At 41.4% G+C, this 21,343-nt stretch overlaps 1 protein-coding gene across 5 annotated transcripts in view; it reads left to right on the top strand.

Annotated features, from left to right (window-relative positions):
• The window catches only part of LOC140742031 (inter-alpha-trypsin inhibitor heavy chain H3-like), a 148,168-nt gene that overhangs the window by 25,549 nt on the left and 101,276 nt on the right, over nt 1-21,343 (top strand). For all 5 annotated transcript variants that reach the window (XM_073072726.1, XM_073072724.1, XM_073072725.1 and 2 more), the window contains exons 9-10: nt 18,393-18,561; nt 20,126-20,251. In XM_073072726.1, coding sequence (XP_072928827.1) covers nt 18,393-18,561; nt 20,126-20,251 — 295 coding nt within the window. The remainder of the gene's footprint in view (nt 1-18,392; nt 18,562-20,125; nt 20,252-21,343) is intronic.

Below are 21,343 nucleotides of genomic sequence, written 5' to 3'. Positions count from 1 at the left end.
CCTTTGATGTTTGTCATCCATATTAATAATCTGGATGATAATCTGGCTAACTGGATCAGCAAATTTGCTAATGACACCAAGATTGGGGATATAGTGGACAGCGAGGAAGACTACCAGAGCTTGCAGTAGGACCTGGACCAGCTAGAAAAATAGGCTGGAAAATGGCAGATAGAATTTAATGCAGCTAAGTGCAAGGTGTTGCATTTAGTAGAACTGGGTAGGTCTTACACAATGAATGGTAAGGTACTGAAGAGTGCAGTGGAACAAAGGGATCCAAGAATACAGGTCCATAACTGAAAGTGGTGTCACAAGTGGATATATCATAAAGAAAACTTTTGGCTCAGTGGCCTTCATATATCAAAGTATTGAGGACAGGAGATGGGATGTTATGTTGAAGTTGTATAAGATGTTAGTGAGGCCTAATTTGGAGTATTGTGAGCAGTTTTGGTCACTGGCCTACAGGAAAGATATAAATAAGGCTGAAAGAGTACCAAGAAAATTTGCAAAGACGTTGCTGAGTCTGGATGACCTAACTTATAAGGGAAGATTAAATAGGTTAGGACTTTATTCCCTGGAACATAGAAGACTGAGAGGATATGTGATCAACCTCTCTCTCTCTCTCTCTCTCTCTGGCTATCCATCCCATAGGATGATGATGGTTCTTTCAGTCAGTTAGTGGGGCTTGATATGTGCATCCTGGAATGGCTATACAGGCCAATCCTTGACAGGCACTGCTTGCCACGTACTTGGCAGGTGAGGCCTGAAGGGGCAGCAGGGGCAAAAGCTCTGTTGTGGCGCTTCCTGTGCCTTTCCTCTGTTGCCTCTATGAACCTGTTCTCAGCAGCGTCCACACCTTTTCTGATGGCGTCCCTCCACTGTGAGTGATCTTGTGCCAGATCCTCCCATGTTGACGGAGCAATGTCAGGTTTCTTGAGGCTCCTGTGCAGAACATTCTTGTACTGTAGTCGCTGATGTCATGGGAAAACCTAGTTTGTAAGGGGGTCCAGAATAGACCCTATGAACTGTGCTGCTATTAAGAGAGAGAGAGGGAGGCATCCAGCACAATGAGAGAGAGAGAGAGAGAGAGAGAGAGAGAGACAGACAGACAGACAGACAGACAGACAGACAGACAGACAGACAGAAACTGCTCGAAAGATTGATGTTATGGTTTCTCTGCCAGCTTGTTTACCTTTTCCCTGAGGTCACTTGCCTGCTTGTTAAAGTTCCTGCAGAAAGAGCAGGGCGGAGCAGGTTGATGGACAGCTGGTGTCCAACATGGAGAGATAAAAGCCAGGTCTGCTGTTACACAGACAGACACACTACAAGACACACAGTTCAGACACTGAACGAGCTTTGTTGCACCCACAAGAAGGGGGGGGGCTTCGGAGGATCGATTTAGGAAAATCGATCAGTTGCTCTCACAGTGTGAAAAGGTGCGACCAGTGGGGAATTATTTGTGTGTCCATCCTTGCCTGGGTGATAATTCCACCACTGAAGAATGGTTGTACGTATCATGGTCATAGTCGGTGACCACAACAGGACTTCAGAAGACAACGGGAAGATCGATGGCATCACCTCTCACCTCTCTCTCTCTCTCCAACATTACTCAATTAACTACTTCAAACTGAAATGAACTCTCTTCATCACATTGTGTACACATCACAATGTGTACCCATTTACCCCTAGGTTTGAAAGAGCCTAGTTTTGTTCCTATTTCCATACACACACACACACACACACACGTATATATATCATTGCTAACCTGTTCAATATATTTGCATTTATATTACTGTATTGCTTAGTTACTGATAAACACTATTAGTTTATAGCAATACCAGACTCCAGTGCATTCTCCATTTCTGCTGGTTCTTTAACCCAGTAAAGTGGTACTTAAAAATTGGGGGCTCGTCCGGGATTTAAAAATTGTGGGGGCTTGTTTGAATTGATTGGGGAAATTCATTTATTTGATTTGGTTGCGTGGAAAAACAACAGAAATGGATGTTAATAATTTTTTGGAGGAGCCAACCTCTGAGGCATTAGAGGACACCAGAAAGTTGGAGCTGTTCAGTATTGCAAAAAAGTTGAAACTTTCGAAAGTGAAGTCGACAACGAGGAGGTCAGAGATGCAGAGAGCCATAGCTGAGTATTATATATCCAAGGAGGTGTTTCAAGTTGAGGAGTTGGAGTTGTTTCCTGAAAGTAAACCTAGCGGGTTTGAGACACAGTTTCAGATGGAATGATTAAGGATCGAGGCTGTGGAGAAGCGAAGAGCACAACAAAACGAGTTTAAGTTATGAGTAAAACAGCTGGAGGCTGAGGAGGCAGAAAGGCAGAGACATTTCGAGAGGGAGATGTGGCAGCTGGGAGGTCCACTGTTGGACCCTGGTGATTTTTATAGCTTGAAAGAGTTGGTTGTAATTAAAGAATTTAAGTGTTTTCCCGATGATGTAAGGGCATTCCGAGATGAAAAGGATGTCACTACCCTGCGGGAGTCTGCTGGGTTGGCAGACGAGGTTATTTTAACCCACAAGGTTGAGTTTACCATATAACCATACAAGAATTACAGCACAGAAACAGGCCATCTGGGCCCTTCTAGTCCATGCCAAATGCTTACTCTCACCTAGTCCCACTGACCCGCACTCAGCCCATAACCCTCCATTCCTTTCCTGTCCATATACCTATCCAATTTAACTTTAAATGACAATACCGAACCTGCCTCTACCACTTCTACAGGAAGCTCATTCCACACAGCTACCACTCCCTGAGTAAAGAAATACCCCCTCGTGTTACCCTTAAACTTTTGCCCCCAACTCGCAACTCATGTCCTCTTGTTTGAATCTCCACTACTCTCAATAGAAAAAGCCTATCCACATCAACTCTATCTATCCCCCTCATAATTTTAAATACCTCTATCAAGTCCCCCCTCAACCTTCTACGCTCCAAGGAATAAAGGCCTAACTTGTTCAACCTTTCCCTGTAACTTAGGTGCTGAAACCCAGGTAACATTCTAGTCACCGGCCTCCAACCTGACAAACAGTTGTCCACCACTACTCTCTGCCATCTCCCATCCAGCCACTGTTGAATCCATTTTACTACTTCAATATTAATACCTAACGATTGAACCTTCCTAACTAACCTTCCGTGCGGAACCTTGTCAAAGGCCTTACCGAAGTCCATATCCTCTACATAGCACCATCCAGAGACAGAGAAGCAGTTTCAGCGACAGGTTACTATCGATGCAATGCTCCTCAGACAGGATGAAGAGGTCAATACTCCCCAATGCCATTAGGCTTTACAATTCAACCGCCAGGACTTAAGAACTTTTTTTAAAGCTATTATTAATGCTTTTTGAGATAGTGATTTAGATGCATATCATATTTTTTACTGAGTTAAGTATTGTATGTAATTAGTTTTGCTACTACAAGTGCATGGGACATTGGAAAAAAGGTTGAATTTCCCCATGGGGATGAATAAAGTATCTATCTATCTATCTATCTATCTATCTATCTATCTATCTATCTATCTAGACAACATCCACTGCTTTACCCTGTCAACTTTCCTCGTAACCTCTTCAAAAAATTCAATAAGATTTGTCAAACATGACCTTCCACGCACAAATCCATGCTGACTGTTCCTAATCAGACCCTGTCTATCCAGATAATTATATATACCATCTCTAAGAATACTTTCCATTAATTTACCCACCACTGACATCAAACTGACAGGCCTATAATTGATAGGTTTACTCTTAGAACCCTTTTTAAACAATGGGACCACATGAGCAATACGCCAATCCTCCAGCACCATCCCCATTTCTAATGACATTTGGAATATTTCTGTCAGAGCCCCTACTATTTCTACACTTACTTCCCTCAAGGTCCTAGGGAATATCCTGTCAGGATCTGGAGATTTATCCACTTTTATATTCCTTAAAAGTCCCAGTACTTCCTCCTTTTTAATCGTCATAGTTTCCATTACTTCCCTACTTATTTCCCTTACCTTACACAATTCAATATCCTTCTCCTTAGTGAATACCGAAGAAAAGAAATTGGTCAAAATCTCCCCCATCTCTTTCGGCTCCACACATAGCTGTCCATTCCGATTCTCTAAAGGACCAATTTTATCCCTCACTATCCTTTTGCTATTAATATAACTGTAGAAACCCTTCGGATTTATTTTCACCTTACTTGCCAAAGCAACCTCATATCTGCTTTTAGCTTTTCTAAATTCTTTCTAAAGATTCTTCTTCCATTCTTTATATTCCTTGAGCACCTCATTTACTCCATGCTGCCTATATATTGTAGATCTCTCTCTTTTTCCTAACCAAGTTTCCAATATCCCTTGAAAACCATGGCTCTCTCAAACTTTTAACCTTTCCTTTCAACCTAACAGGAACATAAAGATTCTGTACCCTCAAAATTTCACTTTTAAATGATCTCCATTTCTCTATTACATCCTTCCCATAAAACAAATTGTCCCAATCCACTACTTCTAAATCCTTTCACATCTCCTCAAAGTTAGCCTTTCTCCAATCAAAAATCTCAACCCTGGGTCCAGTTCTATCCTTCTCCATAATTATATTGAAATTGATGGCATTGTGATCACTGGACCCAAAGTGCTCCCCAACACATACCTCCGTCACCTGACCTATTTCATTCCCTAACAGAAGATCCAACACTGCCCCTTCTCTAGTCGGTACCTCTATGTATTGCTGCAAAAAACTATCCTGCACACATTTTACCAACTCTAAACCATCCATCCCTTTTACAGTATGGGCTTCCCAGTCTATGTGTGGAAAATTAAAATCTCCCACAATCACAACCCTGTGCTTACTACAAATATCTGCTATCTGCTTACTCCGAATAGGAGTTACCCAGAGAGTAGCTGGGAGGATCAGGGGAACCTGGAATTTGAAACTGGGACTGGTATTGAAAGCCTGGAAGAGGCAGCTGTCCCGTTTGCCTGTGTTCAGGTTGTTGAAGCACCTGTGAATTTCCAGGGTGTTGAACCTTGTGTTGAAACTCATTGAAGGTCTGAGGTGTCTGACTCGGTTGAAAAGGAATGCAGTTTTTTTGTGTCAGATGGACTTGGTTCAGTGAATGAAGGGTTAACCTTGATGCCAGTGGAAATTGAGGATTCTCAGTCATTTGTGTTAGACGGTGTTCTAAAAGTTGGTGATGAGTTAAAAGTTGGTGATGTGAATATTATGAACAATAATGAGAAAGGGGCTGTTTCTGGATTTTTAAATAGAGAACTTGAGAAGTTTAGACTGGTTTTGCAACCTTTGACCCTACTTGCAGGACAATGGCCTGTTAAGGAAGTATGTGAAACTCTGTTGAATTTTGTTTACGCATCTGGACGTAAGCAGCTGCAAGGTCAGAGAGTTGTTTTTCATGATACTGACGTGAGGAGAAAAGATAGTTTTGGTTTTGAGAGGCCACCTGACTGGGTTAATATGGAGACAAATCGAAGTAAAGGTCAGAAAAACAGAATCGATGGGTTGTTTGGAAACTTTCAGAATATAAACATGGTCTTCATAACCTTAGTGATGGTGCTGAGTTTGGTAGACTTAAGTGATAGATTGGCACCTATCCAGGGTAAAATTAATGCAGCAGCACAGCTAACAAGCAAGCTTGTGGCGGGTGACCCACGCACAGTTACTGATGTGAACATCACGTGCACAGTAGCCCGAAGCATGTCTAGAAAGGCTGCTGATACAGTTAGCAAAGACAGGGGTTTAATTTCTGGGAATTTGTCAGAGACCTTTCTACCTTTCATGTTACATCAGGATTTGGGGAGTAAGGCTGAGGAGAAGAAGGAGGATGAGAAAGGTTTGTCCTTGTTTAGGGATGAATTAATAGCAGAACAAAGTCGAGATTCTGAAATTGCTGTGTTAAAGGAGACAGCTCTCACGGAAGAGGAGGTTCAGAGAGAGTCAGTAGGGTATTACCTTAAAGATGGGGTGTTACTGAGGAAGTGGAGACCACCTGCTGTGCTTGTAAGTGAAGATTGGGCTATTGAACATCAAGTTGTGGTCCCAAAAGTTTACAGGGCTGAGATTTTAAACATGGCTCATAGTATGTCTTTAGGTGGACACTTTGGGGCGAGGAAGATAGTAAACAGGGTTATGAAATGATTCTACTGGCCTAATTTAGGAAAGGATGTTGTGAACTCTAGCAAGACTGTGGTGAAGGCCGTTATAAAATTTTTCACACCAGTAGGTCTGCCTGAAGACATCCAATCCGACCAGGGTAGAAACATTACTTTGAGAACATTCCAGGGGATAGTTAAAGAGTTGAGAGCTGAGCATATTGTGTCACCTTTGACCTTACTCAGAGAGCAATGGTCAGATCAGAATGTGAATATGATCAAGTGTTATCGTGACCCTGACCCCGCACCAGTGAGTACTGCTATGACAACGGAGGAGATTGTAGTGTCTGGTACTGAAATACCAGATCATTTTAATGAACTCTCTGTTGTTTTTACAAGACTCAGAAAGTCTGATGTTTTGAAAAATCTTGGTGGGAAGATTCAACATTTGCAGTCAAAGCAGCAAAAACAACTGAAGAGTTTAATTAACAAGTATAAAGGTTTATTCCCTGACATTCTAAGATCGTGTACAGCTGTGGTGCATGACGTCATTGTAAATTCAGCCCAGCCCATTAAACAGCATTCCTATAGAATGAATTTAGAGAAAAGCAAGCTGGTGGAAAAAGAAATTGAATATATTCTAGCAGCCAGTATCATTAGGCGATCTACCTCAGACTGGACGGCACCTTGTGTTCTTGTTCCCTAATTGGATGGTAGCATGAGATTCTGTATCAGCTACAGGAAAATCAATGCCATCACAAAGACAGATGCTTATCCTATTCCGAGAGTGGATGATTGTATTGATAAAGTGGGAAAGGCTAAGTACCTCACAAAAATTGACCTGCTGAAAGGATATTGGTGTGTTCCTTTGACTGAAAGGGCTAGAGAAATCTTCACATTTGTCACACCTTCAGGGCTGTATGAATATAATGTTTTACCTTTCGGAATGAAAAATGCTTCAGGGACATTTCAAAGGATGATTGACTCGGTAATTAGAGGTTTAGAAAACACGGGCTTATATCGATGATTTAGTGGTCTGGAGTGACACATGGGAGGAGCACATTGTGGCTGTGAAAAAACTGTTCAAACAGCTGTCTGAGGCCAATCTAACAGTGAACCTCGCTAAAAGTGAATTCGGCCATGCCACTGTCACATATCTTGGGTATGTGGTAGGTCAGGGGCAACTGGCTCCTGTACAAGCCAAGGTACAGGCTATTGCTGAGGTTCCCCTTCTGACTAGCAAGAAAGCTTTGAGAAGGTTTTTAGGAATGGTGGAATATTACCGGAAGTTCTGTAAAAACTTTGCAGATATCGCTCTCCCCCTTACAAAACTCCTAGGGAAGAATGAGAGATTAGCATGGACTGACCTTTGCCAGGAGGCATTTGAGAGACTGAAAACTATATTGTGTTGGGACTTCTGGTAAGATGGCGATTGCTTAGCTGCTCCGAACTTTTGTTCCGTTATGGTCGCTATCTTTGCACTAAATGTTTCCAATTTTTAAACCTTAATTAGGAACTTTTTCGGTATCTCTTACTTGCCTGTGAACACATCTAACTTACAATGTCTAGCAAGAGTTCTAAATCCGGGAGAAAGGAAGCTACGGCTCCCTCAGGCGAGACCCGGGCTGCGCTCGGTCAGCTCCGAGACGAAATTTTTAAGGAATTCAAAACCGCTTTCAAACAGTTGGAAGACAAACTGGATCAGATCAACGATAAAGTGGACAAACATGCTGAACACTTATCTCGCATCGACTCGACTTCTGAAGATTTAGAAAGTCGTGTTCGATACTTGGAGACTCTTTGTTCCAGCTTAGAGGGTAAATGTAACAAACTCCTTTCCAAAATGGTGGATCTCGAAAATCGCAGCAGACGCTGCAATCTTAGAATTCTTGGATTACCAGAGACCACCGAACAGGGATCAACAGTGAAGTTTTTCGCCAAGTTTCTCTGTGAGATATTCTGGAAAGATTTGCTTCCGAACCCGCCCGAGCTTGAACAGGCACACAGAGTTCACGTTCCCCCTGGAATTCTGGGCTTCCGCCCGCAACCAGTAATTTTGTGCTTCCATCAATACCAGGTAAAACACAGTCTGATTGTGGAGGCACGTCACAGAGGTTCTTTTTCTTTCCAGGATACAACCATTCACTTTGTAGAAGATTTTGCACCCCAGACCTTAAAGATGCGTGCTGAGTTTAAAGGCGCAATGAAAGTGCTTTTTGATCATGGTTTTAAACACTCTCTTCACACTCCTGCCGATCTACGAATCAAGCTTAATCCTGGAAAATACAAGTGGTCTAAATCAGCAAAGGAAGCTGAAGCATTTGTGGCAAGTCTTCCGGCTATCCAGTCATCTTCGGAACCTGATCAGACCTCCTAAAACGGTGGATAAGTACTTCTCATAGTAAAATTACTTTTTCTGGACTCAGACTTTACGTGAATCATTCAGACATTATTCATTGAAACTCTAAGGGCTGTCGACAATCTCTCCCTGGATTTGGTGTGTGTGTAATCTATTTTATTCTTGTATAACTTTATCTACAGAGTTCTACAACTGACTCTAACTTGTTTTGGAGGTTTGAAGTCTTTAGTGAAGGTCTCCCTATTTGTTGGTTCACAGTTTAATTGCTGATTTATTTTTCCTTTTTTAATTTTTTTTTCTTTCTTTTCTTCACCCTTTTTTCTAATCTCTGAATTTTTTTTTCTCTCCTCTCTGTAAATGGTTGATAAATACTCATCTTGAATTTATAATTTTCCCTTTCTTCTCCTTTTTTTTACCTTTTTTCCCTTTCTCTTACTTTATTCTTCTATAATTTTTCACGGGTAGGTTAGTTTTGGTTTTCTCCCGATTTTCTCTGTATTAAGTTTTATATTTCTGCAGAAGGTGTTCTAATCTGTAGTTATGTTTTCTAGTGTGTAAACTAGTTACTATTTGCTATAGTATTTATACGGAACTGCTGTTAATGACACAGATCTGGAAGTTGTATTTGGGTTAATTTTTTTGGTAGAGCTAGCTACTTGTTTTGGTAGCCGTCTAGTTTTGGGTTGTGTGGGTGGGGTGGATTTTCCAGTTCCAACATCACTCACTGTATTTATTGTTTCTCTTTATTGCTCAGGACACATATATGTTTTGATTTTACGAATCTATGTTTACATCTCTGCTCCCAGACTGCTATTGTACTGCTTGACTTTTTATATGCCTGCTGCCTTTTATGCATTAGTAATTGATAATGGCTAGTGCACTTAAATTCGTGAGCTGGAATGTAAAGGGATTGAATCACCCTGTTAAAAGGAGGAAGGTATTCTCACATATCAAACAACTCAAAGCTGACATTGCTTTCCTTCAAGAAACTCATATTTGGTGTGTTGATAACTCCCGGCTTCTGTCAAAGTGGGCGGGCCAGCATTTTCATTCATCCTTTGCCGCTAAAGCTAGGGGAGTCTCCATTCTTATTAACTCAAATATTCCTTTTGAACTCCATAATAAAACTTCTGATACAAATGGCCATTTTATTATTGTTTCTGGTAAACTATATAACACTAAAGTTGCACTAGCAAACCTGTATGCCCCCAACTTTGATGATGTTAACTTTTTTGAACGGTTTTTTTCCTCACTACCAGACTTAAACTCATACTCTCTTATACTGGGTGGTGTCTTCAACTGTTGGTTGGATCCTAATCTGGATCGATCGTCCTCTGTTACCAGATCACCTACTAAATCTGCCTTAGCTATCCAATCGTTTCTCTCTAATTTTGGTATCTCTGATATATGGCGTTTCCTTCATCCTACCGAGAGAGATTATTCTTTTTTCTCACATGTTCACCATACCTTCACTAGAATTGACTATTTCTTACTCGATAACCAACTTATTCCATTTGTCCACTCTTGTGACTATTAGAGTATACTGATTTCTGACCATGCCCCAATTACTCTCTCTCTGAACTTTCCTGGTCTCCCTCAGAGGAATAAACACTGGCGGTTTGATTCAACTTTATTATCGGATGATGATTTTTAAAAATTCATTAAGGATCAGATACCCTTTTATTTTAACACTAATACATCACCTGAAGTGCCATCCCAGATTGTCTGGGATGCCATGAAAGCATATCTGAGGGGTCAAATAATCTCTTACACAGCAAATCTCAACAGAAGATCCCGTGCAGATCGACTAGACCTCATTAACCAGATTAAAGAATTGGATCAAATATATGCCCAAACTAAGAACCCTGAATTATACAAGAAGAGCGTTGAACTCCAAACTAAATTTAACCTTCTGTCCACTCAACCTATCGAACGCCAACTTCTCGAAAGCAAGAGTCGCTTTTACATTCATGGGGATAAGTCTGGTAAACTCCTAGCCAATCAGCTGAGGCGTTCCAAAGCCAAACAACATATTACAAAGATCCGGAAGGAGAACGGAGACTTTACATCGGATCATTTAGAAATTAATGACACATTTAAAAATTTCTATTCTCAGCTTTATGCCTCTGAATCTCTGAATGACAATATCTCTGTTGATCAATTTTTACAGAATCTGAATATCCCCTCACTTTCATCTGATTTCAAAGCCAAACTCAATGAGCCTATATCATCAGAAGAAATATCTTTTGCAATTTCTGCACTGTCCTCAGGGAAATCTCCTGGACCTGATGGGTTCCCTGTAGAATTTTATAAATCATTCTCTTCACTTCTTTCTCCTCAGTTACTTTCAGTATTATCTGACTCGTTTAATTACGGCAAATTGCCGCCCTCTTTCAATGAGGCATCTATTATTCTTCTATTAAAAAACGGCAAAGACCCAACAGAATGTTCCTCGTATAGGCCGATCTCTCTGCTCAATGTTGATGTAAAGATCTTAGCTAAAGTTTTGGCTCATAGACTAGAAACCGTTATTCCCTCCATTATCTCTGATGACCAAACAGGCTTTATTAAAAACCGTCTCCCTTTTTTTAACATCCGGCGTTTATTCACTATCTTATACTCACCTCCAACTGGGATTCCTGAATGTGTTATTTCCCTCGATGTGGAGAAAGCATTTGACCGTATAGAGTGGAACTACCTTTTTGCAGTCTTAGAAAAATTTGACCTCGGCCAAAGTTTCATCTCCTGGATCCAATTGCTGTACCTGTGTCCTACTGCTTCTGTTTTAACTAATTTTCAGAAATCCCAAGTATTTAATCTCAAACTTGGCACCCGTCAGGGATGCCCCTTAAGTCCCTTTCTCTTTGATTTGGCTATAGAACCTTAGGCGATAGCATTTCGAAACTGTCCTGAATTGACCGGGATTTGGAGAGGGGGTGTTGAGCATAAAGTTTCTCTCTATGCTGATGACTTATTACTCTTTCTCTCAAATCTATCTACGTCCTTACCTCTAATGTTTTCACTTCTTGACCAGTTTAGCCAGATCTCTGGCTATAAACTTAATTTACATAAGAGTGAACTTTTTCCAATTAATAAAGAAGCACAAGAACTAACATTTCGTGATCTCCCTTTTAAAGTAGTCCATAATCAATTTACTTATCTTGGAATTACAGTCACAAGGAAGTTTAAAGATCTCTTTCGTGAAAACTTTGCCAATCTTTCATATGCTATAAAACAGAATCTGGTACAATGGTCACCTCTATCTATGTCTTTGGTAGGTCGTATTAATGTTGTTAAAATGTATGTTCTCCCCAAATTTTTATACTTATTCCAATCTATCCCAATTTTTATTCCTAAATCTTTTTTTGATTCCTTAGACTCTATTATTTTGTCATATTTGTGGCAGAATAAGCGTTCTAGAATTAATAAAATACATCTCCAAAAATCTAAAAAAGAGGGTGGCATGGCTTTACCTAACTTTCGCTTATATTATTGGGCAGCTAATATACGTTGTGCTACCTTTTGGTCTTTCTTCCACGGCCAACCTGAGTGCCCTAACTGGGTGGCAATGGAGTTGAGCTCCACTAAAGAATTATCTATCTCTGCACTTCTTGGCTCTGCGCTCCCTAGTAGTCTGCCCAGATCAATAGCTAATCCTCTCGTTAGACACACTTTGCGTATATGGGCTCAGTTCAGGAAATGCTATGGCTTCCAGGGGTTCTCCGTTTCCAGCCCTGTCGCACATAATCACCTTTTTTTACCTACTACGTACGATTCAGCTTTCCATGTTTGGTATAGGAAGGGCATTAGACATTTTGAAGATCTTTTCATTGAAAATCGCTTCGCCTCTTTTCAGCAGCTCTCTGTTAAGTTCAATCTGCCTAATGCTCATTTTTTCAGATATCTCCAAATCCGACACTTTATTGCTCCTTTAATTCCTAACTTTCCTGAAATGCCTGTGAAAAATGCTATGGACCTATTTCTTTCCATCAATCCACTAGGTAAAGGTTTAATATCAATTATCCGAGATAAACTAGCAGCCTTACAACGGACCCCTGTGGATAAAATTAAAATGGCCTGGGAGCAGGATTTAAATATCTCCTTATCCGAGGAGAGCTGGGACTCAGTTCTCAAATCGGTTAACTCAACCTCTCTTTGTGCTCGCCATTGCCTTTTACAGTTTAAGATTGTTCATAGAGCCCATATGTCTAAATCTAAACTATCTCGATTCTACCCTGGCATTAGTCCGCTCTGTGATAAATGCAAGAGGGGCATGGCCTCTCTCATCCATATGTACTGGTTCTGTCCTAGTTTGGAGAAATTCTGGAAAGATGTCTTCACTACGTTATTGTGTATTCTGAATCAGCGCCTAGAACCAAACCCCTTAATTGCTCTGTTCGGTTTTTGGGGCGAGACAGATTTATGTCTGGGTCCGACCAAATGCCGAATACTATCCTTTGCCTCTCTCCTGGCTAGACGCTTGATCCTCCTTAGATGGAGAGATGTTGCCCCGCCCACTCATGCGCAATGGCTTAACGACATTATGGCCTGCTTGGACCTCGAAAAAATTCATTATTCAGTTCTGAATTCGGATCTAAAGTTCCATAATGTCTGGGGACCTTTTATCGAGTACTTTCATAACCTTCCTCTTGACTAGGGGTTTTGTTTTTTTTCTTCTTCTTCTTTTCGGTCCCTTGCTTTCAGCTCCCTTTTTTTTTCTGGTAGTAGGCATTATTATCCTCTGTTGCTAAGTGTATTCACAGTCTGGGAGTTTGACTGTTCTGACTTATACTCTCTATATTGTGTTGCGGTTGGTCTGGAGTTGTTGTTTTTTCTTGTGTTGTGGGGCTTGGGGAAGATACTAAGCTTACTTGTCTTTAATTTAGGTGCTTTTTTGTTAATTCTCTTCCTTTTTTTTCAAGAATCACTTATTTATTTTTAAACTTTTTTTATTGTGTTTTCAAATAGTTACAGAAAAAAGTGTGTGAAAAAGAAAATATGTGTTACCCATCCCCCTCCCCTTAACCCCTCCCCCCTTTGTAGCATATTGTTATTGTATGCTTAATTTTGCACTGTATTAATGTTCCTCATTGGGATTTGGGGTTTTTAATTTGTAAAATGTTTTGAAAAACTAATAAAAAAACTAATTTAAAAAAAAAACTATATTGTGTTATCATCCTGTGCTCAAAGCACCCGATTTTTCAAAACCATTCTCCATAGCAACAGATACTAGTGACGAGGCTGCCGGGGCAGTATTGCTACAAAAAGATGTAGAACACCCAGTGGCTTATTTCTCAAAGAAATTTAATGTACACTAGAGAAATTATTCCACTGTGGAAAAAGAGTTACTCTCGCTTATTCTGGCGTTATAACATTTCGAAGTTTATATTTGTTCTGCACAGAAGCCACAGATAGTTTACACAGATCATAATCCATTGGTATTTCTGACAAATATGAAAAATAAGAACAGAAGGTTGTTGAACTGGAGTCTGATATTGCAGGAATATGACCAAGAAATAAGACATGTTAAAGGTACTGACAACCTTATAGCCGATTGTTTATCTAGATGTTAAGTTCAAAATTATACCCGTTTTACTCTGTTATCTGATGATTACCTATGTATTGTTTCAAACTCTGTAATATACATTTACCCTAAAAAAATTTCCTTCATAAAAATTTCTTAAAAGGAAGGGGGTGTCATGGGAAAATCTAGTTTGTAAGGGGGTCCAGAATAGACCCTATGAACTGTGCTGCTATTAAGAGAGAGAGAGGGAGGCGTCCAGCGCAATGAGAGAGAGAGAGAGAGAGACAGAAACTGCTCAGAAGATTGATGTTATGGTTTCTCTGCAAATTGTTTACCTTTCCCCGAGGTCACTTGCCTGCTCGTAAAATTCCTGCAGAGAGAGCAGGGCGGAGCAGGTTGATGGACAGCTGGTGTCCAACATGGAGAGATAAAAGCCAGGTCTGCTGTTACACAGACGGACACACTACAAGACACACAGTTCAGACACTGAACGAGCTTTGTTGCACCCACAAGAAGGGGGGGCTTCGGAGGATCAATTTGGGGAAATCGATCAGTTGCTCTCACAGTGTGAAAAGGTGCGACCAGTGGGGAATTATTTGTGTGTCCATCCTTGCCTGGGTGATAATTCCACCACTGAAGAATGTACGTATCATGGTCATAGTCAGTGACCACAACAGGACTTCAGAAGACAACGGGAAGATCAACGGCATCACCTCTCTCTCTCTCTCTCTCCAACATTACTCAACTAACTACTTCAAACTGAACTGAACTCTCTTCATCACATCGTAAGACTGTACCCATTTACCCCTAGGTTTGAAAGAGCCTAGTTTTGTTCCTATTTCCACACACACACACACACACACACACACACACACACACACACACACACACACACACACACACACACACACACACACACACACACACACACACATATATATATATATATATATAAAGATAAAGATATATATATATATATATATCATTGCTAACCTGTTCAATATATTTGCATTTATATTACTGTATTGCTTAGTTACTGATAAACACTATTAGTTTATAGCAATACCAGACTCCGGTGCGTTCTCCATTTCTGCTGGTTCTTTAACCCAGTCATGGGGTACGTGACACTGGCCTCCTCGTTTTCAGGTTCCACTGGACAGTTGGCCATACAAGATGTCCTTGGGCAGTCTTCCGTCAGGCATTCTGACAACATGTCCTGCCCAGCGCAGTTGGGCTGACATCACCAAGGATGAAACTGCTGGCATTCTGGCTCGAGAGAGGACCTCTGTATTGGAGACCTTGTCTCGCCAGGTGATCTTCATCAGAGAACGTAGGTAACCCTGCTGCAGTTGGTCAAGCTGGTGTAAGTGACTCTGATGTGGGCACCATGTCTCATATCCGTACAGTAAGGCTGATATGACAACAGCCCTGTATATCTTGCACTTGGTGGCCGACCTGATGTTCTGTGACCAAACTCGATCTTTAAGCTGACCAAAGGTAAGCAAGCTTTTCTGGTTCCTGACTCAATCTCCACATCCAGAGAGGCTGAGGATGTTATTATGCTGCCCAGGTGCAAAACTTGTTGACAGCATTGAGACGAGTGTCATCAATGAGGACAGTTGGTTCTTCGTAGCTTGAGCCAGGAGCCGGTTGGTACAAAACTTCCGTCTTTTTCAGGCTGATTGTCAGTCTGAAGCTTTTGGCTGCACTGGCAAAGTGACTAGTGATCTCCTTTAAGTCTTGAAGAGAGTTGGAAACCAGTGCACAGCTATCAACCCTCATTTGTAGGAAGACCCCTGACTTCAGGTCTTGTGTGGCATCCTGAAGAACAGCAGCGAAGAATAGTCCAACCAGAGTAGGAGCCAAAACACAACCCTGTTTTACGCTGTTGCTGATGGGAAATGGGTCTGACAACTCACCACACATGTTGATGCAGCCTTCCATGCCTCCGTGGAACTGACAGATAATGGTCGTTAGGTGCTGGGGGCAACCGAATTTTGGTAGGATCTTCCACAGGCCATCTCTACCAACAGTGGTTAGATCAACAAATGTGACAGAGAGACTTCTCTGCTGCTCAGCACGTTTGTCTTGGAGCTGCCTCAGTGAGAAGATCATGTCCACTGTACTACGGCCTGCTCAAAAACCACATCGGCTTTCTGGAAGGATATTGTAACTGATGTTGGGCACCAAGTGTCTAACGATGATCTTCGGGAGGCATTTTCCCACAACTGACGGAAGAGCGATGCCACGGTAATTGTTGCAGTCTCTCTTGTCTCCTTTGTTCTTGTAGATGGTCATGATTGATGCATCTTTGAAGTCTTGTGGTAGTTCTGCAGCTCCCCACAACTTTGTGAACAGTTGGTGCAGGCATGATGTCAGTGTGTTACCACCATACTGGTAGATCTCGGCTGTGATACCATCGGGGCCTGGTGCTTTGTTGGGTTTTAGCTGTTTGATGGCTTTGAAGACCTCATGAAGAGTAGGGGAAGCATCTAGCTCGAACAGTATGGGTCGAGGTTTACTCTGCCCAGTGCTTCATCGGTGATGGTTCCTGGTCTGTTCAGCAGCTCGTGGAAGTGTTCTTGCCATCTTTCCATGTGCTCTGACTTCTCAGTGAAGATGGATGTACTGTCCTTGCTCAGGAGTTGTGAGGTGTGAGGAGGTGTGAGGTGTAGGTGTTGCTCAGTGAAGATGGATGTACTGTCCTTGCTCAGGAGTTGTCAGGTGTGAGGAGGTGTGAGGTGTAGGTGTTGCTCAGTGAAGATGGATGTACTGTCCCTGCTCAGGAGTTGTGAGGTGCCTTGTTTGATGGACCATACACAACATTGATTGCTTCATAGAAGCTTCTTGAGTCATTACAGTCAGCGAAGGCTTGTAACTCCTTGGCCTTGTTCACCCACCACTGGTGTTTCACAGCTCTGAGCTGCCTCTGCAAAGTTGGTTTTGCACGTTCATTGGAACTTGAGTTTGGGTGTGGAAGAAGAGCCTGGTGTGCAGCTGCCTTAGCTCTTAGAAAGTCTTGCACAGGTTGGTTGCTCTCATCAAACCCGTCCTGATGCTTGTGCTTGACTTTCCCCAGGGTGTCCAGGGCAGCACTGTAGACCGTTTCTTTGAAGGCATTCCAGTGCTCAGTGATATTGTCTGGTGGATTCTCAACCAGTCTGCTTACAGCAGTTTCCATAGCAGATTTCAGGACATCAGCACACTCTCGGTGTTTCAGTTTGGTGGTGTTCAGCTGATTGGGTGGTTTGCACCATTCAGTCTGCGTGCAGGTTTGATCGATAGACATTGTTCTGATATGTGATAGAGGTGTACAAAATTATATACGGAAAATGCAAGCAGGCTTTATCCACTAGGGCTGCATGGGACTACATGAGTTAAGGGTGAAACGTGAAAAGTTTAAGGGGAACATGAGGGGAAACTTTTTCATTCTGAGGGTCATAGGAGCATGGAATGAGCTGACAGTGCAAAGGGTGCATGCGGGCTCGATTTCAATGTTAAGAGATAGGTACATGGATGGTTTGGCTATGCAGGGTGCAGGTCAATGGGAGTGGGCAGTTTAAGTGGTTCGGCACAGGCATGATGGGCCAAAGAGTCTGTTTCTGTGCTGTACTTTTCAATGACTCCATGAGTCTAAACCTCCTCTGGATCCTCTCCAATCCTTTCTTAGATATGAAACCCAGAGCTCAGAATACTCCAAGAGTGGTCTGACCAATGCTTTATAAAGTCTCAGCTTTACATCCTTGCTTATGTATTCTAGTCCTCTCAAAATGAATGTTAACATTGCATTTGAGTTCCTTACCACAGATGCAACATGCAAGTTAACCTTTAGGGAATCCTGGTCTAGGACTCACAAGTCCCCTTGCACCTCTTATTTCTAAATTCACTCCCCATTTAGAAAGTAGTCTACACCTTTATTCCTTCACCTAAGTGTGTGACCATACACTTCCCTGCACTGTAATCCATCTGCCACTTCTTTGCCTATTCTGCAAACCTGTCCAAATCCTTTTGTAGACTCCGTCCTCCCTCAGCACCACTATGGCAAAGCTGTTTGTGAAGATACAGGGTGTCTATCATATCCCATCTTCTTCAGCCTATGTCACTTCCTCCTATCACATCCCTGCTTCTTACATAATTTCCACTCTCCACACTCCCTCACCTGGATGCACCTGTCACCTGCCAGCTCTAGTTCCAACCCATCCCTCCACCTCTTTATACTAGCTAAGTCCACTCTTTCTTACCAGTTCTGAAGAAGGGTCTCGACACAAAATATTGACTATCCATTTCCATCTTTGGATGCTGTCTGACCCATTGAACTCCTCCAGTTACATTGGGTGTTGCCTAAAACATAGAATGTAACAGCTGTTAAAATCAAAGGTCAGAAGTTATAATTATGAACTATTATGTTGTCCCTTTCAGACAAATGAAGCACTTCTAAAGATACTAGATGACATGGATGAAGTGGATCATTTTGCCATTATCATATTTGATCATTCTTATCAAACATGGAGGAATTCCCTGTTTCAAGCAAGTCAAGATAATGTGGCTTCAGCAAAAACATATGTGCAAACAATTACAGCCAACGGAGGTAATAATTATGGTTTTTGTCAATTAATTTCAAAATGAGTTGAGGCGAAAAGGAAATGCTGCAAGATAATTATTTTTCAAAGTCAATCCCCCACTTTATCTATGAATTTATGTTCTATAAGTCAGGACTAAAACAAAAACGGGCAAATGATTTTTTTCATCAATAATCCTGTTTCCACACAAAATCAAGCTAATGCAGATTACAGTAAAATAGAGGGTCATGTTGGAAACAGTAAAAATGGTTATCTTAATTTACAGGGAGATCTTGATCAGTTAGGTTAGGGTAAAGGAATGGCAAATGAACGTTAATTTGAATAAGTGTGAAGTTGTATTTTGAAAGACAGATGAGGATAGGGCTTTCACAGTGAATGGCAAGGCCCTGGGGTGTTGTAGAACAGAAGGACCAAGTCACATTTCTCTGAAAGTGACATTGCAGGTGGTGGTAATGCTGGCCTTCATCAGGCAGGATGTAGTATTGTAGTTAGGATGCTATGTACAAGAGTTTGGTGAAACCACATTTGGAATATTGTGTTCAGGTTTGGTCACTGTTATAGGAAAGATGCCATGAAGCTGGAGAGAGTGTGGGGAGAGTTTTTGAGGGTATTGGTGAGACTTGAGGAACTGGGTTGTGGAGAGTGGTTGAGTAACTTAGGAGATTTTTCACTGGAGTGTAAGAGAATGAAGGGTGATCTTATAGAGATGTATAAAATCATGCAGGTCATCGATGCAAACTGTCTTTTTTCCAGGGATGGGAAATCAAGACCCAGAGAGCATGGGCTTATAGTGGGAGTGAAAAATTTAACATCAGCCTAAGGGATACCTTTTCTCCCAGAGAGTGGTCAGTAAGTGGATGAACTTCCAGAAGAAGTGGTTGAGGCAGGTACATTAACCACATTTCAAAGATATTTGTGGATAGGAAAGGTTTAGAGATATGTGGGCCAAATGCAGCCAATTAAGACTAACTTAGATGCTGTAGAACTCCGTAACTGTAACTTTTAAAAAATAGCTCCTTTGAATGAATCACAGAGCCAGAATTTCTTAATTGTCCCTTGGGAGCTGTGAATATTAAAGGTTTCATTCTCAGGTCTCTGAGATTGACTCCATCAGAGTTGTTTTTCACTCATTTGCTGTGTACTGTACTCATGGATCAGGAAATTCTGCCCTGAGGAAATGGAATCTTATGCTTTGGAAGATATTACATGTTGTCAGCTGTTGTTCCCTACATATAGTTTATAAAGGCAAGTCATTCTTCAGATGCTGGAAATCCACAGCAACACACAAAATGCTGGAGGAACTCAACAGGTCAGGCAGCGTCTATGGAGCGGAATGAAAAGTCAATGTTTCAGACTGAGACCCGTCAGCAGGAGTCTTGGCCCAAAACGTCGACAGCTTATCCCCTCCATAGATGCTGCCTGACTTGCTGAGTCCTTCCAGCATTCTGTGCTTGCTGCTTTGTATAATTTAGTTGCCTGCATTGTATCTTGGTAACATGAAGGAAACAAATAAATTTCTACCCCAAACTGCAAAATCTTAAAAAGCAAAATTAAGACAGTTTTATATTGCAGCAACAAACATCAATGATCCCATGTTGGAGGCAGTGAGACTTCTGGACAAGGCTCATCAGAGAAAGCAGCTGCCTGAGAGAAGCATCTCCATGATTATTTTGTTAACTGATGGGGATCCAAATAGTGGTAAGTAAAATAAATGCATTCTACTTCCACCCTGGGCAGGCCTGTTTACATATAGAAAAGTCCAAGCCTGGAAAGCAACTGAGGTGGACATTCTTTAAAACTAGTATTAATTAAAACATAAAAGTAGAAATAATATCTCTTTCATTCCAGAAATTATCAAACTAGATTCAGGATTATGTTAAACATTCACCAGGATACATTATCAGAATCAGGTTTATTATCACCGGCATGTGACGTGAAATTTGTTAACTTAGCAGCAGCAGTTCAATGCAATACATAAACTTGCAGAGAGAAAAAAAAACATAATAATAATAAATAAACAAGTAAATCAATTAGGTATATTGAATAGATTTTTTACAAATGTGTGAAAACAGAAATACTGTGTATTTAAAAAAAGTGAGGTAGAGTCCAAAGCTTCAATGTCCATTTAGCAATCAAATGGCTGAGGGGAAGAAGTTGTTCCTGAATCACTGAGTGTGTGCCTTCAGGCTTCTGTACTTCCCACCTGATGGTAACAGTGAGAAAAGGGCATGCCCTGGGTGCCGGAGGTCCTTAATAATGGACACTGCCTTTCTGAGACACCGCTCCCTAAAGATGTCCTGGATACTTTGTAGGCTAGTGCCCAAGATGGAGCTGACTAGATTTACAACCCTCTGCAGCTTCTTTCTGTCCTGTGCAGTAGCCCAGACAGTGATGCAGCCTGTCAGAATGCTCTCCATGGTACAACTATAGGATTTCTTGAGTGTATTTGTTGACATGCCAAATCTCTTCAAACTTCCAATGAAGTATTGCCGCTGTCTTGCCTTCTTAATGACTACATTGATATGTTGGGACCAGGTTAGATCCTCAGAGATCTTGACACCCAGGAACCTGAAGCTGCTCACTCTCTCCTCTTCTGATCCCTCTATGAGGATTGGTATGTGCTCCTTCGTCTTACCCTTCCTGAAGTCCACAATCAGCTCTTTCATCTTACTGACGTTGAGTGCCAGGTTTTTGCTGCAGCACCATTCCACTAGTTGGCATATGCTAACGTTTTATTGAAATTAATTCACATTTCCCTAGTTCTATTTATCCAGCATGGTATCCAGGAAT

This window comes from Hemitrygon akajei, chromosome 19, assembly GCF_048418815.1.
Source record: "Hemitrygon akajei chromosome 19, sHemAka1.3, whole genome shotgun sequence".
NCBI classification, from domain to species: Eukaryota; Metazoa; Chordata; class Chondrichthyes; order Myliobatiformes; family Dasyatidae; genus Hemitrygon; species Hemitrygon akajei.
Note: the sequence above shows the minus strand (reverse complement) of the source record. Positions and strands in the feature narration are given on the sequence as shown.